We start from the raw sequence: 24720 nt of genomic DNA, 5'->3' as shown, positions 1-24720 counted from the left end.
GGTAAACCATCAGCTCCTTTCGAAACTGAAGTCACAGTGACTCTACAAGATGGAAAGCACAGAATCCAAGCATATTATACAAAATGATACATACACATTCAAAGGTCTGTTTATAACACACCCTGCATGTCTGCACACTAAAATAAATGCAGGACAAATCCATACACATCAACTGAACAGACAAATGAATGGATGCAGTAGCCTCCCTGCAGCCTTGTATTACACACAGTATACCGCACAAACATCATAAGAGGCCAAATTCGTCAAAAAACGAACCCAAAAAAACCAAAATTCCTCTGCCACCGCAGGACATATTTAACCAAAATTGAAAGCACACATACTAACTAAAATAATTCAACACATATTGGTCCCTCAGCAGCCGACCACTGTCGTCATCAGGGAAGATTGCCGGATTGTCCCAGTCCATGGCTGGTGGCACTCTGGGGGCCCTCTCCTTCCTCAGGCAGGCCACATTGTGGAGGACAGCACAAGCCACAGTAATATCACATGCCCTAACAGGGCTGACCCTTAATTTGTGAAGGCAGTGAAAGCGTGCCTTCAGGAGGCCAAAGGTCATTTCAACTCTGGCCCTGGTCCTGGCATGGGCATGGTTGTAGGCCTGCTGTGCTTCCTGGGGGTCTGTGAAAGGTGTCAGGAGAAAAGGCTGGCAGCCATACCCCCTGTCTCCCAGCAACACACCAGAGAATTCACCTGTCAACACAAAATCTCATCATTACTACCTCAAACACAGTGATATTCTTGACACAGCCATGATGGTTATAAATAGGGGTTGTGTGGCTTACCTTGTGATAGGCACTGATAGATTTCAGAGGCCCGAAAGATTCTGGAGTCATGGACTGAGCCAGGCCATTTTGCCACAACATTGCTGATCACACAGTCAGCATTGCAGACCATCTGAAATCATAAGATGAGGAATATTACACCAATCAATGCACATCACTGGCAATGCAGAGTGTTCGTCAATGGACAATATCAAAAAGTTATGTTCACCTGAACATTAATGCTGTGAAAGGATTTCCTATTCACAAAAATCGGCCTCATGGGCACCTGAGGGGGCTTTTATCCTTATGTGTGTGCAGTCCACTGCACCAATGACATTGGGGAAACCTGTCACACAAAGTAATGAGTATCCTACTATGTGTTAACAGTTGTCCTGTAATTTGTAGATCCTCTTACCTGCAATCCTATAGAACTCCTCTTTGATGTCACAGAGTCATCTGTGGCCAGGGAAGGAGATGAAGACATCTGCTAATGCTTTGATAGCCAGACACACACACTCCTTATTGTGCGGCAAATTGTGGCCTTGTTCAGCATCCCCCACTGAGTACAGGAAGGCTCCACTAGCAAAAAAGCGCAAGGCCACACAAACCATTTGCTCCACACTCAGTGCATGGCTCCGTGCAGTGCGGTGCTTAATCCTGGGACCCAGTAGTCTGCATAGATACCTGATGCCATCTGCAGAAAACCTGTATCTTTCATATAGATGGTCATCAGGGAAGGCCAGTGCGTCCAACCGGTCCCTGAAGACCCTTTCTCGCCTGAAGGCTCTCCTCAGCACAAGTGCTTCTTCATCCACCACATCTCGCACGAATGGGCATGCCATTGTCAGAGCAGAAAGGAACACACAATTTTGGGCCTTCATATAGGCTAGTGGCCACACCTGGTGCTGGGGGGGTGGGCAAAAGAGGGCGATGCCTTATAACGATGACTTGGTTGTACTGATTGCTGGGAAAATAAAAAAAAACTTAGAAAGATGCCCCCGTCCTGTGTGCTCACAATAAGAGCTCATATGTCATGGCTCACTTGACTTTACGAGAATATACCTAATTTTTATTTTGAGCTGTGTCATCTTCTTGGAGCTGGGGGAGGAAAGAAAAATAATGATTAATACATTTGTGTTACAGTTAGCATACAGTGTACATTGAAGGCATATCTCACCTCCCTCTCAAGTTTTTTTATTTCAAGGTCCAGTTTCCTAATTGTCCTCTTTTTTATTTCGAACTCCATTGCAAGATTTTCCATCTTTTTCTTCTTGTACTGAATGTCTATGTCTGCCAGTTCTATTTGGCGCCGGAGGTGGTTGCCATACAACTTTCTGATAGCTTGTGAGCTCTGTGAACACAATACAATTAGCGCAGCTAAAACAGTACAGACAATGTGTGAGCAGGCACCTTCTGGGTACAATATATGCTTGTGCTTTGTTAAATATTAGTCAGGGACCATACCATTCTGCAGAATGTTCTTGTATTTGATTTTGACCTGCTGCCATGTCCGTTTTGGCCCGTTCATGTTTAATCTACACACACACACACACACACACACACACACACATTTAATGGAGTCACACTGCAAAAAATTACTTGGTATTTTTGTCTTGTTTTCAGTAAAAATATCAAAAAATGTATCATAGCTTTATACAGTGTGATGGAGTTACTTTACACAATTTCACTCATATCTGCAGTGCATTTCAATAAAAAAATTTAACCGTTTCATAATTTATACAGTACAACTGCATTTTTGGAGATGTGAATTAAAATATTTGAATTGTAATTGTGATGTTTCAGCGGAGCGGTGAGTGTGTAATTGTGCACTACTTACGCATTCAGGCGGTCTGCAATACTTTGCCACGCTTTTTCCCTTTGCTTTATCACTGTGGCAGTGTTGCCTTTCTTCTTAATTATATCTTTTACCTCCTCGTATGCCTCCATGAGGATTTGTGCTTCCGACGGGGAAAAGTACGCGGCTCTAGTTGCCATGGTAAATCAGTTAATCTGTGATCTGTGGCGGGGTCTATTTGAGTGAGCCGTGAGCGCGCACCTATCCAGGATTGGTTTCACCTGGCTTAATGAATCCGTGTCTGCTCATCCTGGCTTGGTCTTTGTGCAACCAATTAAGCCTGGACGCACATGTTTTGGCTTCATTGAGCTCAGCTGAGTCATTTATCCCGGATGTCTTAATTCTACTTTTGTGCAACAGGCCCCAGGACAGACGTGCACAAGCACTGACAACAAACAATTACGGACATGGGGGGGTGTAACAGAGGGTTAAATATACATGTAATTAATTGATGGAATTGGAACCAGGTGTGATGGAAGACAAAACCAATGGAAAATGAAAAGTGGATCGGCCATGGCTAGAAAGTCGGTACAATGAGTCGGAACAATGAGAGGGGCCGACTTTGGCGGATGTCGTGACAGCACCAGTTAAAGCAGCAGTCGAAACAATAATAAAGAGGTTGTCAGTAAAACGCTGAGGGATGGGGCTTGAGGAATGTAACCTCTCTCAAAATCATAGACAGAGCTATGGATGCAAGGACTGCACAGCCATTGTATCAACATGATAGTTTAAACCATGTTTTGAGGCTGCAGTAGGCTATTTGTTTGACATTTTCTCTGTTTACAAACATCGTAGTAAAACAAGCTTATAATTGGGGTTTTGATGTTGTATGCCAGTTGAACTAAGCTCATGATGCATTTATAAATTATTATATTGTTCAAGAATCAATGTGTGCATATCATTAATTTATACGTTTTAAAAAATGATGTAACTGCTGATTAGCACTTTATGCATGCATTTGCCCAATCCTGATTCGTCCAAATAAACAACAAAAAAACAAATCCAGAAACTACTGGGAGGATTGATTATATGTAAGTGTTCATCTACTAAACCCTTTTGTGTAAACTCCCTCTTCATCTATGTAGTCTGGTCTCCTTCACCACCAGCAGTTACCATACCCGGTCTGATGGGCAGTTGCTACTTTAAAAAAAACATTTATTTCACTAGGCAAGTCAGTTAAGAACAAATTCTTATTTACAATGATGGCCTAGGAACAGTGAGTTAATTGCCTTGTTCAGGGCCAGAACTACATATTTTTACCTTGTCAGCTTGGGGATTCAATCTAGCAACCTTTCTGTTACTGGCCCACAGCTCTAACCACTAGGCTACCTACTTAAAGTCCTCAGGACATTTGCACTATTAAGCAAGACTGCCTTGTTGTCTTGTGCACCAGAGGTATGGTGTAGTCTACAATCCATACTTCATCTAGATATGTTAGTGCCACAATGAATTTAAATGTTCATGGGAGACTGTTACAGAGTAGTGTAAATGCTTTTTGGGGGCTGGATCATATTGTTGTGTTTTAATCCTGTAATGTATTGATTGTTACGGCATTTTCGGCCATGTATCCCTTGAAAAAGCGTCTCTGGGTCTCTGTTTTTTTCCTGGTTAAAAAACAGTTAAATAAAATGGTGAACCGCGGGGCATCGGTATGTCCTTTGACGTGAATTGGCAAAAGCACTAAGGGAGGAGGAGTGCCCTTTTCAAGTCAAACAGTAGTCTGTGCCGCTCTGTCAACAAGGTGCGTCATCCAGAAACATATAGGCCTACATCTCTTTTCCATTCAAAATATGTTTACATTTTCAAACTAGATTTCATTGGGAAAGCGGATGCTTTTGTCAAAAGCAATCACTTTTACATGTGAAAACACAGAACCGTACTCTTTACTCCACGTACTATTTACGTTTTGAGCGGATTTCTCCGTGGGCTTTGAACCGGGCACCTGTCTCACACCCGGGAGGCAGGCCGGTTCCAAAACAAACGCAATCAACTTTCACCCGGTAAAAAAACACGCATTGTCGGGCGCCCGGGCATATTAATTGAACCCCTCAATGTTGCTCATCAACCACATAATCCTACATGTGCATTGACAGATTCTCGCAGTTTCATCTGTCCACATGAATTAGTCCCCGAGAGATTATAGTCTGGTCTCAATGAAATAGAGTAGGCTGCCTATGCGTGGGAGGAGAATCAAGTGGCAAGAGAATGTACAAGTGTCCGCTCTCATCGTTCTCGCTGCTCATATTCAGTAGCCACACATGCGAAATAAAGCAGGCTATATAGCCAATGCATGGGCGGAGAAGTGTAACAGTATAACTTTAGTCTGTATCCTCGCCGGGCTCGAACCAGGGACCCTCTGCACACATTGACAACTGACACCCACGAAGCATCGTTAAACATCGCTCCACAAAATCCTCGGCCCTTGTGAGTGACGTCACCGATTGAAACGCTATTAGCGCGCACCACCGCTAACTAGCTAGCCATTTCACATCGGTTACAGAAGTGTAACCAAAACAATACACTTACTGGGCAATATAATGTAGCCATTACCCTCATCACTGTATCATTATGTGCTTGTAGTCATACATTTGTCTTCCAATGTCTTCGTACCTTTTATAAACATTCATATTCTCTCTTAATTTATACTTCATATAAATGTGTGGCAGAACAAACAAATGACATACATGACAACAACCACCAAACAACCTTTGCATAGGAGAACAATTCTACAAAATTATCAAATAGCAATTTAAAAACTCAGATCACCCAACGTTCATTCATTGAGAGCACATCCAGGCCCCTTCACAAGGCTTAGCACATTGTTATCAATGGAAACTTCCACAGCTCTATCCCAAGATACAGTATTGACTTCAATGTTTCTCTGGTGGCTTGACTATTCCAGAATCCCCTCTGGATGGCAGCTCATAGATCCCTCTTGACTTCAAATTTGCATATGCAGGAGTCTCTCTGGCTGTCCATGTAAGGTTTACACCCCATGTGCATGACAGCCTCAAACAGCAGGGTCACAGTATTCTCACAAGCTGTATAGAGAGAGACATGGAAACACGACTTGATCATTATATACAGACATATGAAACACACAGAAAAATGAATCAATATCAAATGTTATTTGTCACGTGCACAGTTTACAGTAGGTATAAAAGGTGCAGTGAAATGCTTGTGCTAGCTCCCTCAACATTGCAGTACTATAATTAAGAAATATGGCCCGAGGGGGTGTGGTATATGGCCAATATTCCACGGCTAAGGGCTGTTCTTATGCACGACACAACACAGCCGTGGTATATTGGCCATACACAAAAAAAAACAAGGTGACATTGCTATTATAAACTGGTTACCAACTTAATAGGTGCAGTAAAAATACATGTTTTTTCATACCCGTTGTATGATATGATATACCACGGCTTTCAGCCAATCAGCATTCAGGACTTGAACCACCTGTTTTCTGTTGCATGCCCTAATATGGATATAGACCTCACCCTAAATTATAGACCTCACCAGAAATGCCATCAGGGGGAGTTGTATGATCTTCCGCACCAGCAAGATTGTTAGACTGGTTAAACCTGACTGAATGCTGAACTCACCAGTGAAGTGAAAGTGAAACAATTGACAATGGTGAGTGCAGGGTTCAGTATGATTTAACCAGGCTACAAGATGGTGGGTACATTATTGAATTAACTGTGAGGAATGCTTGAGTCAAGTCCTGCTCTGTGTTCAACACTGGGGGCATATCAATACATGAATCAGCGTGGTGTTCAATAGGCAACACATGGAAGAAAACAGAAAGAAACAAGATGGAAGAAAACAGACTGAAACTGGCAGGAACTACAATAGGAAACACATTGTCGTGTTCCGTTGTAAACCGTTTTCTGTTGCATGCCCTAACAAACACAACCCAGTTGCCATCTTACCTTGGACACTCTGGGCCAGTCCCAACATCTTCTGTAATCTCCTACAGATGGTCTCCAGGCATTCCTGGAACTCATCGTCACAGTCGTGTTTATCACGGTTACAGGTGTCATAGCAACGGTCGTGCTGGTTACAGCACTTGGTCAAGGACGGGATGCCGATGTCAAACTGTAGAGTAGACAAGAGAGATGACCATTAGATCAATGCTCACAAATATTCAAAGCAATATATAATATGACAGGTGTAATAACATTCCTATAAACAATGGTCGCCGTACAGGGGACCCGCCCTACTATGGCTGAGGGGGGGGGGGGGGTCTTCATTTCTGGTCCTGAAGAGCCGCAGCTATAGCAATACACTATAGTGTGTGCAGTCGTCAGTCTGAAACACAGGTCTCTGCTAATCATAAAAAAACATGAGTTGCTAAACTAGGTGGGTTAGTGCTGGACTGGGAAAACACACACTGCACCCCCCACAGGACTAATAGGGAAGACCACTGCTATAGATCAAAGTCATACATGACACTAGCTCACCTGGAATCCGAACAGGGGTGACCCACATCCATTGGGTGGGTTTGGTTTGTAACCAGGCCGGGGTTCTGGTTTGTAACCTGCAAGGAAAGAGCAAAGGTAGAGGTGTTCAGAGTTCTTCTTTAATCTTGTTGAGAGAGACAACCTGTTCAGAGAAACTACAGTGTGTGTTGGGGGTGGCACTGTACCAGTTTAATGGTTTACAACTCAAGATGGCTACAGTGGTGCTTATCTGCTTTGTTTGTGGAACATAATCACTTTCAACTGAGCTTTTTAATAAATGGCCTGTCTGCATAATAAGCAAAGTAGTTATGGCCATGTTTTTATTTCCATTACCAACAAGTACTGACTGTGTGTGTGGCCTGAGAGACCTTACCATCGCTGCATTCATAGTGACACAGTCCATCTTGTCCTCCAAATAAGTCCAGAGCAACGTTGAGGTATTTGTCAATGTTATGGATCCCATTGCGAATGGTTTTTAAAGTCATCCGCCAGTCCGGTGTTTCAGGTTCCTTACTACATGAAGACACACAGCTCAGAAATCCATAGAAAGATAGTAAGCCAACGAGAAAAACCGGGATACAACTGTTATGATGCATGATGACAGCACCGGTGCTAGAAAATAGTTGCAATTGGTCGGCATGTGAATCCAAAGTTAAATGACTGCACCAAACATCGGTAAAAAAAATAATTTCACACTTTCCCAAATGTTACACTATTGGTCCTATTCGGTGTCAACAAATCGCCTGTCATGCAATTCCCTTCCCGGATGTGGGATTAGTCACGTGACAACAATAAACCTATCAGTGCCAATAGATACATGGCACTTACAGTACACGTGGTCACTCCACGCCCACAGATGTTCGAAGTTCACGCATGCCACGAACAAACGTATATTAATGACCGATTTGATGATTTTTACTGAGAAATTGTCTTGCTTTCTGTTTTAAGGCAATATTAATCAGTGTAGTACTTCAGTATTTTTACTTAAGTAGTGTTTTTTGTGTGTTGGGGGGGGTCTGTACTTTACCATTAATATTTGCCAACATTTACTTTACTACTTTTCTAAAGAAAATAATGTACTTTTTACTCCATACATTTTCCGTGACACCCAAAAGTATTACATTTTGGCAGGAGACTGGTCTAATTCACACACATCAAGAGTACATGCCTAGTTATCCCTACTGCTTCTGATCTGGCAGACTCACTAAACACATGCATCCTTTGAAAATTGTCTGTGTGCCCAGTTATGTCAATTTAGAAAAGGCAAGAAAAGTGTGCTGGTTTGCTTAATATACAGCATTTGAAGTAGTTTATACTATTACTACCTAAGTACATTTTAGCAGTTCCATTTAGTTTTGCTACATTTAAAACCATTTACATTTAACACCAATTACTTAGTATTTACTGGGTGACTTACCTTAATAGAAAATTACAAAAGTATCTTTCCTTTTACTCAAGTATGACAATGGAGTACTTTTCCCACCACTGATCAATACAAGTGATAATCACTGTAGGCCTATGTATTTTTCCAGAAACACCACAATTCTCATGGACTTCCAGGAAAAACAGCAAAGACTCCTTTCTAGTAGACTTGATCAGTTGCATTTCAGTTTTAAGAATCACAGTACCAACCTGTTTGGGTACCAAGCTGGAGCATGTAGCATGTAGCCATACAAATCCACAACACATCTTTTACAAGCCTCATAAATATGGTGAGGACATATTAGGTTGAGAACGAGGCTTCCTGCAAAACAAAAGTGAGACTGTATACAAACTACTAGAGTAACGGATCCGTATGCCAGGGAGAATATTATGTGGAGAGAATAGGCCTACAGTCTGAGTACTATGAACACATTTTAAAAGGGTGTTTAACCTGCCCTTCCATCTGCTTCATACACACAATTGCACATGCTCTTGTGCTCGAAACAAATCAAAACTGCTTCTGGTAATAATTTATTGTTTATTCAAATGATTAATCGAGCAATGAAGAAAAACCTTGTTTTTCTACTTAAATAACTCCATAAATTTTCAAACATTCAAAATGAAAAATATACAATTGATGAAGATTATGGTTCCGACTTCACATTTTTTCCCAGGCCAAAAAAAGTTCAAGTGAGACAGTGGTCATTTCTTCATCTGCGGAATGAACTTCAAGGTCCATGTAACTCCACACAAGGTTCCACTGTGGGTTCCACTGTGGTAGCTAGGAAGCATTCTCTGGGTTCCTCACAATACTAGCACTGCTAATGTATGGATTGGAAGGAGGGCAGCATCTCCAGATGAGCCTAAAAATCTTGTTTAAGTCAAGCAGGTGAAGTAGTTATCTAGAGTGAAGAAGACAGTGATTTGCTTGTTACAGCAGAATGCTTGGCGCTTCAATACTCGAGGCACCACCACAATGCCTTCTGCTTTTTCCAGTCAGTGTTCATTTCCAGAGTGGGCTCTTATTTCCAGAAAACACAAAAAGACAAGCAAAGAGAAGAGAAAGAAGTTGTGGTTCTCAAGTGTTTTGAGAGGTTGGTCTATTCTTCAGTTGGTTCATTGAGATGCAGCAAGGCAGTTCCCAGGGAGGAGGGGGTGGTGAGGAGGATGGAAAGATGGATACTGGGGGAGGGATGGGGACAACTTATAACGTCAACGGTAAGGCTAATTATTTGTATTTTTCCTCCTTTCAATCTCCATGGTTTTCCTTAAAAAAAAAACATTTACATACATATTATATCTATTCATATATCTCTTCTAAAAGCGTCCTGTGGGAGCCTGCGTCATCGGGCGGGCTCAGCCCCCTCTGAACAGGTCATTTAGTCTGTCCAGCTCCTTGCAGTTATCCATGGTCATCAGCTCAGCCTTCTTACGCAGGCGGTCGTCTCTGTAGACCTTAGCAGCATACAGCAAGTCTGTTTCTGAGAGAGAAAGGGAGATGAACAGAAGACTGTCAATATCAACAATGTCACACTAAGCTACGTCGAGGGAATGCTTTAGTCACAAAATAGAAGGAAATTAATGCCTGTTTTGTACGAGTAACTTGTATTGCTTTACATGGGGCTAATTTGATTGAAGTCCTCACTGTAATTATACCCTGCAGGGGCTGCGTGCTACGCCACTGCTTATAACTAAGAAATCTGTGTCAAATCAATTATATCCAGGTCAGAGCTTCAGCTAGGCATTTGGTTTTCTAACTTGCTAGGTACGTGGCTAGATTACAGCAGAGACATTTAATCTCCTCCTGGATCAAGATCCCTGTTGCCTAAATTGTTTTAATACTTCTGGTAGTACCTGGTATGGTACAGAAACGGTATGAACATCTGGATACCGCCCAACTAATAGAGGCATGATGGACACCTACTCGTCTGCCTCTCCTTCCAGCAGTTGTTTCTGACATTAGACACGTAATCCTCCTCCACGTTCTTCTCAATCTTCTGCAGATTGGAGCCCTTGTACTCTGTCTTGAAGTCTCTGTTGACGTAGTAATCCACATGCAGGTTCTCCGTCTGCCGTTTCACCGTCTGCCCCGTGGACCTGGAGAGGACAGAGGACAGGCATCAGGTTACATACGGCTGTTCTGAGAACAGCGAGATGTATAGCTTTTTATACCTGGTGAAGAGAGGAGGCAATGCATCAGTACTTTACTGGTAGGTGTGTCCGTTACATACACCAACCATGTCACCATTTGACAGTATTTTTCAGCCCCGAGCATGTGGAGCAGGGGTACAGAATAAAAGGCCTGGGCCGTGTTCAGGTGGGAGAAAACGTTTTGAAACGGAGTGGTACCACTTAAATACATGATGTTCCCAATATGAACACAACCTTTAAGTACTGTGATCCACACTGAGCACGACCCCAGCGTGTGTGTGTGTGTGTACACGTACGGTCTGGAGTAGAGGCTGTAGGGGGGGGTAGACACCATCAGTTGGCTCAAGATGGACACCAGGATGAGTACAACGATGGGTATCAGCTGGATAAACATGGAGAACCCTCCCTGGAAAACAGATTACAAAAATCACTAAGCATACACTATTTTGTCCTGCAGCTCAGTTGTTAGAGCATGGCACTTGCAACGGCAGGATAGTGGGTTTGATTCCCAGGATCACCCATACGTAAAATGTATGCACGCATGACTAAGCCGCTTGGGATAGTCAGCTAAATGGCATATATTACTATTTAATATTTTAAGACATGTACTGTCCTGTTAGTGACCTTGCATGTTTTCCTGCTTTACTATGTAGCACACCGAAATTAACTAGAGCTCATCCCAGTCAAGGCTGGAACGGTTGCGTCCTTCACTAAAACAGAGCCTGCAATATGCTGCCGAGACTCCCATAGCTTGTAGAGGGGGGTCTGCTATGGAAGTCTGACCTGAAGTTACCCCAGACTCACTAGGTATTATATTGACAGTCACAGTATACATCTGGCAGTGTAGATGCCAGACATGCATGCATACCTCTCCCCTCTCCTCTGCTCTCTCCCGTCTTTGGTCCGTCTGCTGGCTGTATCGCGCCCTGCCGTTGGTGAACGTGTGGGCAGCCGCTGTGGAGAGGAGGTACCCTGTTAGTGACTCGGCAAAGACTTGCAATACAATACTCATTTAATAAACATTGATGTTTGAGCAAGACAATTGTGTTTAATTGATGTAATGAATTAAGACTTGTTTATTAAACATTGAGAAACTCTGCAACCACGATGAAATTAACTTCAAAATGTATGCGTGTCTCTTACAAGAGGGGAATCCTCCTCCGAAGAACATGTTGAAGAGGTCCTCGGGAGTGATGTCGGCCTCGAAGCCCCGGTGGAAGTCAAACCCTTGGCTGTGGGCGTGGCCAGGGCTGGTCGGCTCCTCTGCCCCCGTGAGGTCATACTGCTTTCTCTTGTCTGGGTTGCTAAGCACGGCGTACGCGTTGCCGATCTCTGTTAGAACCACAACACACTCATGTCAATAAGTGTCACATTAAGTCAGCGAAAAAGTAGACATTGGCTCGGATCCGATGCCCCATTTAACACTGATCTGCAAACTTCACGTCGGGGGGGCCAGACGTAGATACTCTGCCAGTCCTCAATCTATTCCAATTCAATTAATGGCAGGTCAAATGTATGCTGCTAACAATGCTGTAGGGGCTCACTTGTTCCAGACCCGGTCCGATCAGTGAGGGAAACAGAAGAAGTCATTTTTGAAAGCTACTTTATTAAACAGAGCTGAGTGAGAGAGACCATTCTAGCAGGCAGGAGGGAGAGACAGCAACCAACCAAGCTGACTGGCACTATAGTAGACCAATAGCTGCCATAGTTCAATTATTTATCATCAAGTATGATTACGTAGTGCCCGTCTTAACTGCATCAAACTGGGAAAAGCTAGTTAAGGTAGGCTGAGGCTGCAGTGCATACACTTCCTGATCCTACAGTTACAAATAATTATATCCAGATAAGTAGCAGCCTGCCTACCTATTGGTTCTTGTAGACTATTCTCCTTTAACTCCGTCATTTTAATTCCATCTTCCATTGATTAGATATCTCCTAACTTTTGCCACACACGGAGTAAGGCTCGATGGCTGTAGCCCATTGCCACTTTGATGACTAACAAGAGCAGCAGCATAAATGATACAATTTCTCTCCCTCTACTGCAGCAGTTGCATTCGGATTTGTACCTTCCGGACAAGTTGGTTAAATTTACACATTTATGTGAGACCTGTGTCAATCATATCAGATCCGACCCAGACCTGTGACTCGCCGGGGTCCGAAATCTGGTACAGGTGGATCCGTGAAGACCTGTAGCCTACATTACAGCCAAATGTTTAGTATTTTTTTTATTTTAACTTTATTTAACCAGGCAAGTCAGTTAGGAACAAATTCTTATTTTCAATGAGGGCCTAGGAACAGTGGGTTCAGGGGCAGAACCTTGTCAGCTCGGAGATTTGAACTTGCAACCTTTCGGTTACTAGTCCAACGCTCTAACCACTAGGCTACCCTGCCGCCCCTGTAGATGCCAGACATGCATACCTCTCTCCTCTGCTCTGCTCTCGCCTGTCTTTGGTCCGTCTGCTGGCTGTATCGCGCCCTGTGATACATGTGATTGGCACCGAACACAAAAACAATGCATGTGAAACTTCTTACTTTTGAAGGCCTCTGTAGCTCCGGGGGCTTGGTTTTTGTCTGGGTGGAACTTGAGTGCTAGTTTCCTGTAGGCTTTCTTCAGCTCCTCCTCATTGGCCTCCTTGCTGGTGCCCAGGACTTCATAGTAGTCCTTACACCGCTTTATCCTTTAAGAAGAGAGATGACAGTGAGTGATTCATCAGGGCTATGTTACACATGTCCAGGAAACAGATATAGACCTAGTTTATTACAATGCAGTGGATCTGATTAATCATGAGGGTTGTAGCACAGATCACATTTGGCCCAAAAGCAATACAAAAAACCTCTAAACGATATGTTTTGCTTCAAGAACTAGTGTTTGGAAAGTATCTAGGTTGTGCCTTTACATTTAGAGAAAATAAACATCCAAAGTGAATAATTTTCACTTCTGGTCTGTTTCGCAAGCTTTCCAGGAAGTCTCGCAATGTTGCGCCTCTGCTCCTAGAGAACCATTTGAAACCACAAGAGGGCAAATCAACATTGGTGGCAGAACAGAGCAGGAGAGTTCAAACGCAATACAGAGTCGATTGCATGACCTGCAGAAGAGAGATTGCCTCCAGTCTCCAAGGAGAACCACCTGAGATACTTGCCAGACTTTTACATTAACATTCAATTAGAATAATCAAATATATGCTGATGTCACTGTGTACCTTTCAATTGGAGGTTAAACCCTACACTGCATGTAGGCCTGTTTTAACAAAAACATACCGTCTTATGCTCTTTACAATGGGACTAGATGTTGGTCAGGCCTACCAAGCACTATGTGAGTGTTGCCATAACAAGATGTGTCACAGCTCTCTTTTGTCTCACTCTCAGTCCCTCTCCCTTCCCCTCTCACTGGCCTTATGGGCACCTTGCCGAGTCGGAGGTTCCCATAGGGGTAGTATGGTGTGTAGAACACTGCAGTGTCATTGAGCAGTTGATTAACGGCCCACACACCACCAATGGCACAAAGCCGACCACAACAAGCCACCCAAACAGCTCTGCCATGAGACTCGCATACAAATACAGACAACCCGTCTGCTGTCATTAGCTCAGCAAACACTGCAAATATTCCACAGGCTTCAACTTCAAACCCAACTACAAAATGTTGATCTGAGTAAGTGTTTCAACAGCAGCCTTCTCTACATAAAGTGTGTTATTGGCTGGCTCATAGTACAGTAGAGAAGTTTAACCCCTCTGAGTACACCACACTGGACTGGGGGATTATGAGTGATCCTGCAGGTTTAATTAACGAACCATAAAGATGCTAGAGAAAACAAAACATGGAGCCCAATAGAACCATCTAACTACCGTCAGACGACCGCACTAGGGGAAGGTGGTGGAGGCCTAGGCTACACTCGGCCCATTATTAGCAACACTTCTGTTCACCAGGGACATCAGTCGCTCGGAGCTCCCAGTCCCAGCCACCTACCCTGGCCTATGGGGACAGCAATGATGAAACAGTGACACAGAAAGAGAGGTGTTTAACAAGAACTCTCAAGGGAGATCATTCTAGAACACCCCTCCCCCCATGGTTGGTATGATTCAGGGTCCAACAACAATCAGTGGCCAAAGACCCATCCTAGCTAACATACTATTTAGCACGTACCGTTCGGTAAAAAGTGTGCAGTGTGCCACAACACAGTAGCGGCTACTGATTGGCCGAGTGGGTGGGGCTGCATGTGGGTCGATTCCCCCCCCAAATTCAACAGAAATGAATCGCATTAACCAACCTGATAATAGCCAATTTGATTCATTTCTCTAATCAGGAATGGAGTTATAGTCTCTCTATAACCAGCCTCAGTAGGCCTGTCACATTCAACCTATACTGCAGTAGACCATATAGCCCAGTGGTGTATAACTCATTCCATTTATAGCCTAGTGTCTGCTGTTTTTTCTTCTGTTGAATTAAGACCTGGACAACCAGGTGAGGGGAGTTCCTTACTAACAAGGGAGAAGCGAAAACCCAGTCACTCTATGGAATGAGTTTGACATATGTTATATCTCTCATTTAAAAAGGACTGAAGACAGAAACCGATCATTTAGTTCAATTTCAAAATATTTATTAGTGAAATCAAAGTGCTGTAGCATATAAAAATTAAATCAAATGGTGTAGTACACACACAAGAACTCAAAATGTTCAAATCAAAAGCCTATTGAACAGAAGAAGAAAAAACAGTCAGGTGAATCGCAAATTCAGAACCGCTGGACAGTAACAAAGCACTGATCATTGGGAACAAGATCTGAATGACTGCTAAGGCTTGATCCCTAGATTAGTTTGTTTTGTAGGCTACCAATCTGTTGAAATCAAAAGGCCTGATTAACATGACATCAATAATGCAGCCACATCCCAAGTCCCTAGTGCAGACACACTGACAAAAGATGCTTTATTATTTCATTTAAAAGCGCTGATGGCCAAGAAACTGAGAAGCCAGAAATTCCACTGCACCCCCCCCAAAAAAAACTAATAACACTTCCGTTTTCAAAGATGTAGCCAACAATGCAATACTCGTGATCATTTTAAGGAGTACAAACTCTACTTAGCCTACATTTGAAATGCCATGCAGAAGCTTCACTATTTAGCAACTTCCCAAATAAGTAGCTTTGTTAGGCCCAAGGTCTCTTCAAGTAGCCAATCCCTTGCAGCCCACCTCTTCCAATGTATAGTGGAAAGGTGTGCACACCGAATGCAACTAGATGAGCCGAAATGAGTATAACATCCCGGCATTTAAACCATAGCTTATTTTAACATTTCTCACGACCCCCCCCCCCCCCCCAAAAAAATCGAATGACAGCCTTAATCTGGAAAATCTCATTTTTACATCAACAAATAACCTTCAATTCATAGCCTTTTCATCTCTTATCAAAAGAACCCAATACATACATTTACTCAGTAAAATTATATATTTCAAATGACTCTTAGCGACAATTGTATATTGTCCCAAATAATAATCTGTACTGTTAATTATTAGTCCCCCCGTAAAAAAATCAGAGGTTTATTTTGGGCGACTACACTGACCCAGACGTTGAATACCACTGCTTTAAACCAGGATGGGCATCTGGACACAATGGATCGTTTGACATCACTTGACTTTCACCTGTTCCACCGCAAACTGGCAAACAATCTCACAAGTATCAGACACCGTAAACTCCCAGCTACTATCTAAATCAACGCAACATTATCCCACCCCTGGTTATCCACTATTGACAAACAATTGTTTAATTTTTATTATTATTATTTCCAGCAATATTGCCTGTGTGTCTATGTGGTGCGTGAGTTTATCACTGTGTGTAGCCAGTTGATGTCATAACTGTCGTGGGTTGCCATAAATACGGTCCCCAAAACCATCACTTAAACATTAACTGCAAAGATCAGAATGACTACTAAGGCTTGATCCATAAATTAAATAGTTTTAGTTTTTTAAGCTAGGCTACCTATCTACATGTTCAAATTAAAAGTGTATCATGAGTAAGTATATCATTTATATCTATTTCTCATTTGCAAACTTTGCTATGAAATGAGTAGTAGAGAACCATCGCTAGACCGGCACGTCATAGATGGCAAATTCCCCAATCACTAGATGCAGAAATTAAAACGCCAAAAGCGCAATTACAATTTTTAAAATTGTCTTGAGATGTGATTTAAGCATTCACATGGACTCAGAACATCCCATTCCGTTGGTTGTCGAAGAACAAAAATAATTTTAAGAGTGAAAAATTTAACAGAACATAATTTGGGGAAAATAGTCCATTTATTTTGGGAGCGGAATCACAGATTTTATAGGGCCCCCCCTTAGAGTTGTTTATTAACCATTATAAACTGGGTGGTTTGAGCCCTGAATGCTGATTGACTGAAAGCCGTGGTATATCAGAAAGTATACAAAAAGATGTTACTGTTATAATTACTTTGGTAACCAGTTTATAAGAGCAATAAGGCACCTCGGGGGTTTGTGGTATATGGCCAATATACCATGGCTATGGACTGTGTCCAGACACTCCACGTTGCGTCGTGCTAAGAACAGCCCTTAGCCGTGGTATATTCGCCATCTACCACACCTCCTCGCCCTTATTGCTTAATTATTTTTACCAGATATATTGACAGAAAACTACTTTCTCTTACACTAAGGACTAGGGAAGAGAGTTGCAGGGGAGAGAAGAATGTGCCCATTTGATAGCTAGAAAATAAAAAAATGTACCTTGCGCTGTTGATTTTAAAAAAAGTAGCTCTCATGCTAGTGTAACGGATGTGAAACGGCTAGCTTAGTTAGCGGTGCGCACTAAATAGCGTTTCAATCGGTGGAGTCACTTGCTCTGAGACCTTGAATTAGTAGTTCCCCTTGCTCTGCAAGGGCCGCGGCTTTTGTGGAGCGATGGGTAACGATGCTTCGAGGGGTGACAGTTTGATGTGTGCAGAGGGTTCCCTGGTTCGCGCCCGGTCTAAAGTTATACTGTTATACTAGAAAAGGTTGGAGACCCCTGATCCACAGGCTAGTAAAAGGGTTTGAGAGGACATGGATTTCAGAGCCCAGGCGTAAGGCATGGGGGTCTTACCATGGTAAACGACTAGGGGATCAGGCCAGTACGGGTTAGCCTAATTGGAAACGTGTTCAGGATGTTGTTTAGTTCATTCTGGACTAGCTGGCGTGGCTCACCATATCTGGCCTTCAGGGCCTGGAGAGCTGCAGTGTATGGTGTTGCGGAGTGCATAAAGGATTGGGCCAGCCTGTATGCACTGGGAAACCGTAAATGATCCATTAGTACTTGGTATTTGTAGTGTTATGACAGATGACTGTGAATACCCTGTAGGCTCTCCAATGCCATTTCCAAAAGGACAAATTCACTCTCCTTTCCACTCTCAAAGTATGGCAGTTTGGGTCTGGGAATTCCATAGGCTGAGGCTACTAGAAGTTTCATAATGTTGGCTCCCTCTTCTGGTTGCGTGAAGGATAAACCCGGGACTTCTGATGAACCCACTGTGGCCTCATTGGGCCGGTCCCCTACTGTCCCAGACCCTCCATTGGTGGCAGCCGGAATTGGGTGAGAGCCCTCCCACCTGATGTTTGAGGACTGGCCTGGCCCTGGACGAGAGGAACGATTTGCCGTGGTTGGTAATTGGCGGAAAAGCGAAGGAGTGATGCTTTGTCCAGATGGGGGAATGCTAACTTGTGTCACTGGCATAGAGGGCTTTGGTGGAGCGGCCTGTCCCCCGTGCTGGCTGTTGACCCTGGAGCCTCCGGGTACTGTATGCCATGGGGTACCAGAGGGGCAGATTGGGAAAGAAAGGCAGACAGGTTAGGTCCATGTGGAGGGGTGGTCAGGTAAACTCCCTGTTTGTTCCTCTCCAGGAAGGATGAGACCATCCGTGCCTCCTCCAAATCCCTTCTGGCTTGACAGTGCAGTCGCTGCTGTGCCAGGTCCTTGGCAATGAATTCCCGTTCCTGTAGAGCTCTACGGGCCTGCACATCCAATTGGTGACATTGTTCGTCAGCCTGTCGTTCCTCCTCAATCTGACGCTCAATTTCCTCCAAAGCTAATAGTTTCATCCTGTCTTGTAGGACAGCGGTCTGTGAATCCCTGAGGGCTAGTGAATGGCGGCTGCCATGGCCACATCCAAAGGGGTATCCACTGGTCAAACTTCCACTCCGTCTAGAGTGCTTCACGATTTCCCATTAGTTTTTAAGGGGTGAGCGGAGCCTGCCTCAGGAAGCTGGTCGACCTGTGCTGTGGGAGTCACCTCCATGGGTTCTTCCTGTAGACCACTTTCCTGCTCCAAAGCAGTTTCCGGTCCTTGGCTCAAAGGGGATGGTTGATGGCTGAAACGTATAGTTGATCCATCAACACTTTGAGCTCTGGTGGGCTTGCCCTTTGACGTCGGAAACTTGACCACATAATCCTTAAGATAACCAGGGGCTTGCCTGGTTCTTCTGGTGCTGCTGGTGGTTGAAGATGAAGCCTTTGTTGCTTTAGGCTTAGCTCCTGGATATTTCCTTTGTTCCAAGACCTTTCCCTCAGCTGCTCTCTCCTCTTCTTCTTCTTCCTTCCAGTGGAGACAATTCTTCCCTCTCCGCCTCCATTTCACCCGTCTTTGGTTCAGTCATCATCCGGTTCGAAGGACCGGTTACTGTCAGAATGTTAAGCATAAAGCACTGACTAATAGTCCCTCGATTGAGACAGAATGACACAGAGTACATGGGTTAATTATTTTTGGTGTGAAGGATATACTTCCAGTTTAATCTAAAATACATCTGATTTGGGTGAGAGCATGCTCACATGACGTGTGACAGATCCTTATCAATTTCCTGTTGTGAGAAGAACCAATCAGGTTAATAAAAAATTTAACTTATGATCTATTTTACACACACATGCAACAGGAAATTCAGGTGAGTAGGGGAATTTACAATCCACCATTTCCTCATCTTAACAGGTAGCCATACGAAAAAAAGAACACCCAAAAGTGTCAGTCTCCTAAATTCACATTGATTACAAAAACTCAGGGTCAACAACCCCAACCAGGCTGAAAGTGGCTCTCCCGCCCTAATCGCCACATGAGAATGCACCAGAGTGAAGCAACACAACTACACACAGGCCTGCATGCTGCACACATGGAGTGGGACAGAGGATCGTACCATACGGCCGTCAGGGAGGGCGGAACAGAGATTTTACAAACAGATAGCCAATCCCAAACAGATTACGCGAGTGAGCAATCAAGTGGAAAAAAAGTCAAAAGCCTCGTGCTCACCTCTGCACTCCTTCCACCTGGTCCTTGGTGAAGCCCTTGGTGCTGGGCTCACCCCCTCCGGCCTCCTGGTCCTGCCCACCAGCCCGGGCCTTGGTGCTCTCCGAGGAGCTGTCTGTAGTACGCTGTCTGCAGTGCGTGCCATTCCCCGCAGAGCTGCCGTTCCTCGTCAAGGTGTCCAATAAGGCTAGGAGGGAAGAGAGAGATGAAGAGAGAGAGAAGACAGAACAAAGCATGACGTGGCACATTCAGAAAGAGAGACAAAGCTAAGCACTTCAAAGGCAAATTTCACAGAACCAGATTAAAGACGGGTCCTCGACTAAAAAGCGTTCTCATTTTCAATCGAAAGTGTTTTTTTAGTCAAGGACTAGTCTTAATCTGGTTCTGGAAAACTGGCACTCAATCTTACAGGGCGAAACACTAGGCTCTTGAAAGTCAGACCACCATGCAAGGGAACATCAGCGGTTCACACAGAAACTAAGGTTACATTGTTCCCAGCATCCAGTTGGCTTCCATAGACGAGCTGTAGTGGAGATCTGGTCATGCTTCCATGAGAGCCGCAGGCGAATATATCCAGCTCTGGTTGCTCAATGAGAATGTGCTAAGCTTTTCCAATGACACAAAGCAGCGCTCTGTGTCAGTCTACCCATGACCACTGCAGCAGCAGCCTAAGCAACAGCCTGAGTATACTGCCTAGTGCATCGCTGTTTTCTCTGGCAGCACCCAGACTGTGCAATACAGCTCTGCAATTCGTGTGAAAGTTTACACAGGTAACTGAACACTATGTTGGATAGACACGCCAGAGTGAGAATACTGGCATGTCGGGAAAGATACGCATCTTAATGGTTGAAGTAGTAAATGTATTATTGCATGACACTGAACTGAAGACGGTGGCTGTTTTTCTTCAATCAAGATGCAATCTTCCTGAACCCTCAGAATCCTCCTTGAATCCACTATTCTTTCTTGTTGTGAGTTAATGAAATAAATAAAAACTGAAATTAAAAAGTGAATAGGATGATGGTTTTCCCTGGCCCACTGCCCTATCATTCCTTACCGTGGCCCCAGCTTAGCTCTGGCTAATGCGCTACCATTGTTCCCTCAGCTCTGGGTCAATCATTCAATTAAGGGATTGAGGTGGACAAGCCTGTTCATCCCTCTAACCTCATCCTGCACGAGCCACGTTACCTCCTCTGCGCTCAATGGAATCCCTACAAACACCTTCTCGTCCTGCACGAGCCACGTTACCTTATCTGCTGACAGTGGAATCCCTACAAACCCCCTTACCTCATCCTGCAAGAGCCACATTACCTCAATTTCCAAAAAATGATTCTCAGCAGAAGTTGAGACCGCCACTTTTCTACTTCCTTCCATTTTTTATATTGAATAAGGCATTGGTGAGGAAGAGCTCGCAAGTAAGCATTTCACTGTACTGTTTGCACCTGCTGTATCCCATGAACATTACCAACTAAACATTGATTTGAGTGAGGTGAATAGGCTGCTATAGCCATCTCCTTGGTGACCATTATAAACACTATTTAACCAAACCTTGAGTATTCACTACAACTAAATGTTCCTAGTGAATGTAAACAGTCATGTTTAACTGCATGATGTGAGAGTTAAGCCAACATGAGGAATAATTGCTGTCAACTGTCACATAGCCAACCGTTCAGCTAATATGTGTTCTATTATATATGGCTGCTGTGGAAATTGCCATTTACCTTCATAACAAGGTAAATGTCTCCTGCCTGACATACTAGCATTGACAATTTCAGAAGATTTTAAATATGATTGGTAGGTGGCAGGCTGCACAATTGACCATAATGCAAGCAGCCTCTTGCAAGCACATGATTCACTCACAAAACATAAGTGTTTGATTACAGACAAGCACTTTTCAACAGACAAAGCAATGAATTACGAAACATCACGGCAGCTGAGAGCAATAATCAGATCAATTGCTTATGGCCCGAGGTAGCTGCTGGATCATCACCATGTATCAATACAACCACAGCCAGGCATGGCTTGTGTCCGGCTAGTTAGCCAAGTCCCTTACTAAGCTAGTATCAGGCCTACATTGATACCCATTTTAAAATTACATTTCTGTCATGGGGACACTGGAAACAACCCCTAGCTGGCTAACTTACTGGTGCATATGCATCACTTGCTTAGTCAGTTGACCTTGTTATTGCGAAAGACCATACATGTGGGGAGATAACATCCCAGATTGGGAACTTCGCTCCACTGACCACATAATGCAAAACTGAATTTGTTGGCAATCCAACATTTAGCTAGCTCATATAGACTAGCTAAAGTTTGTAAATGATAGTTAGCAATAGCTTTGCCAATTGGCTAGTTAGCATAGCCAGTCCACATTCGTCACTGAGCTAAAACATAACTATAAAATGAAACATAGCTTGTCAAGTGAGACATTTAACCGTGGATGATGTCAACCTTATCAAATCAACAAAATGGGCTAAGAAATGGCTAACGTCAAGTAGTTAACGTTAGCGACATAGTACACACTGATATCATGCTAACGTTAGTTAGCAATTTAAAGAAACGTCACTTCTTCCTTTGCCCTGAGCAGTTTAAAGCGTTAATGACGTTACTTAACCATTTCATCATGTTTACGTATTATCCGTGCATTGCAAGTGACAATATTCCAAGGCAAGTTGCCAAATCGTATTTTAAATCGGTGTTTAATGTGTAACGAGCTAACTAACGTGGCTAATGAACTGAAATATGGTAACGTAGATATTTACCTTTCGCTTTGTAGGTTGGAAAGAGCTTCTCTGCTTTGTTTAAGAATTTCACCGCCTTGTCTTTGTCTCCTGCTTCAAGAGCTTTAGTGGCTATATTTATACATTTTTCTGCTTCGTCTCTGTTCCCTTCCATCTTTCTTCCTCCCCCCCGGCTCTCAGCTGACAGTAGTGATGGGTAGTTCGCGAACGAACGGATCTTTTTGGTGAACGTCGGGAACCGAATCAGTGAAAGAGCCGTTTATTTGTCTCCCTGATTTTAAATACTGCTACAACAGCTTTTTATTTATTTACATCAAGATAGTATTCATACAACACATTTAGATATTAACCCCCCCCCCCCCCCCCCGGGCAATCTGATAGCATATCAAATAAATCATGAGAAAAACTAGTAAAATGAATAATACATAGTAAATCTACTGAACAATACAGCATATAGACCCAGAAAAAGTGACAAATTATTGATACTCTCATGAATGTAAAGACGCGTTGGTTAAGAGTTCAGAAAATCTTCCTATGACGTTAGACAATTAGTAGGCACCGATGTCACTGGAAACACTTACCTTCCTTTCTTTATCAATTAAACATAGACACGTGCTGCCATTTTCACATATGTTCATGTTGGGGTTGTGCTGAAGATGAATCTGAAGTAAAATAAAATTAACTCACCTTCAAGCATTTTTAACAGAGCCGTTTGGGGGCCAAATGAGCCGGCTCTTTTACGTGACGGAGCCAAATGATTCGGCTCACCGAAAATACTCCAGAAGCGTCATCGCAAAACACATCTGAACGTTCGGAGCAGCACTTTCGTCAGTGATCCTCGGACGCTGCAATTATTCTGATCTCATATAGTGGGGTTGTTCTGCATTTCTCAATATTAGAGCATGACTTCCAACCCACTGAAATATACACTACATGACAATGTGGACACCTGCTCGTCAAACCTCATTCCAAAATCATGGACATTAATATGGCGTTGGTCCCGTTGCTGCTATAACAGCCTCTATTCTTCTGGGAATGCTTTCTATTAGATGTTGGAGCATTGCTGCGGGGACTTGCTTCCATTCAGCCAAGAGCATTAGTGAGGTCGGGCACTGATTTTGGGCAATTAGGCCTGGCTCGCAGTCCGCGTTCCAATACATCCCATAGGTGTTCGGTGGGAATGAGGTCCGTGCAGGCCAGTCCAGTTCTTCCACACCCATTTCATTATGGACCTCGCTTTGAGCACAGTGGCACTGTCATGCTGAAACAGGAAGGCCTCCCAAACTGTTGCCACAAAGTTGGACGCACAGAATCGTCTAGTAAAGATTTCCCTTCACTGGAGCTAAGGGGCCTAGCCCGAACCATGAAAAACAGGCCCAGACCATTATTCTACCACAACTTCAGGTAGCATTTTCCTTGTATCCGCCAAACCCAAATTAGTCCGTCAGACTGCCAGATGGTTTAACTGCAACCTTTACAACACTCCAGCCGACACTTGGCATTGAGCATTGTAATCTTAAACTTGTGTGCGACTGCTCAACCATGGAAACCAATTTCATGAAGCTCCTGGCGAACAGTTATTGTGCTGACCTTGCTTCCAGAGGCATTTTGGAACTCTGTAGTTTGTTGCTACTGAGGACAGACGATTTGTACGCGCTACATGCTTCAACTCACGGCGTCCCGTTGTGTGAGTTTGTGTGGCCTACTACTTCACGGCTGAGCAGTTGTTGCTCCGACATTTCCACTTCACAATAACAGCACTTAGTTGACCAGGGCAGACATTCGACGAACTTGTTGGAAAGGTGGCATCTACGACGGTGCTACGTTGAAAGTCACTGAGCTCTTCAGTAAGGCCATTCTACTGTCAATGTGTGCGAATGGAGATTGCATGGCGGTGTGTTCGATTTTATACACCTGTCAGCAACGGATGGTTGAAATAGCCGAATCCACTAATTTGAATATGTGTCCACATACTTTTGTATATATATATATACACACACACACACACAACCACCTGAAACATATCGGTTGGAGTTTGATTGTA

The 24720-nt window shown here is 43.6% G+C and overlaps 2 protein-coding genes across 3 annotated transcripts; both read right to left on the bottom strand.

The window, feature by feature from the left end:
* Positions 1–5224: 5224 nt before the first annotated feature.
* On the bottom strand, positions 5225–7866 carry LOC109877064 (group XIIA secretory phospholipase A2). Its single transcript, XM_020469388.2, is given in 5 exon segments — positions 5225–5678; positions 6567–6732; positions 7098–7174; positions 7471–7713; positions 7716–7866. Coding segments are annotated over 5 exon segments (627 nt in total). The 5' UTR covers positions 7738–7866; the 3' UTR covers positions 5225–5559.
* A 1171-nt stretch (positions 7867–9037) lies between these two features.
* Positions 9038–24552, bottom strand: dnajb14 (DnaJ heat shock protein family (Hsp40) member B14). 2 transcript variants are annotated; one of them, XM_031814953.1, is made up of 8 exons: positions 23364–24552; positions 19942–20125; positions 13203–13348; positions 11814–12002; positions 11539–11624; positions 10967–11076; positions 10444–10616; positions 9038–10000 (listed from the first exon to the last, which is right to left on the bottom strand). In XM_031814953.1, the coding sequence occupies exons 1-8, from the start codon at positions 23371–23373 to the stop codon at positions 9876–9878; spliced, it is 1023 nt and encodes a 340-aa protein (XP_031670813.1). In that variant the 5' UTR covers positions 23374–24552; the 3' UTR covers positions 9038–9875. The 2 variants fall into 2 exon arrangements, with proteins under 2 accessions (XP_031670813.1, XP_031670812.1); XM_031814952.1 differs by lacking the exon at positions 23364–24552 and adding an exon at positions 22698–22925.
* Between the last annotated feature and the right edge of the window lie 168 nt (positions 24553–24720).

This window comes from Oncorhynchus kisutch, unplaced genomic scaffold (assembly GCF_002021735.2).
Source record: "Oncorhynchus kisutch isolate 150728-3 unplaced genomic scaffold, Okis_V2 Okis07a-Okis12b_hom, whole genome shotgun sequence".
Lineage (NCBI taxonomy): Eukaryota > Metazoa > Chordata > Actinopteri > Salmoniformes > Salmonidae > Oncorhynchus > Oncorhynchus kisutch.
This window is presented reverse-complemented; position numbering and strand designations above follow the sequence as displayed.

Coding starts and splice junctions, on each gene's coding strand:
- dnajb14 (XM_031814952.1), bottom strand. CDS start 22,830: ATGGAAGGGAACAGAGACGAAGCAGAAAAATGTATAAATATAGCCACT. Junction 20,126..22,697: donor TCCAACCTACAAAGCGAAAG/GTAAATATCTAC, acceptor CTTCCCTCCTAG/CCTTATTGGACACCTTGACG. Junction 11,625..11,813: donor CGGAGGAGGATTCCCCTCTT/GTAAGAGACACG, acceptor TCCTCTCCACAG/CGGCTGCCCACACGTTCACC.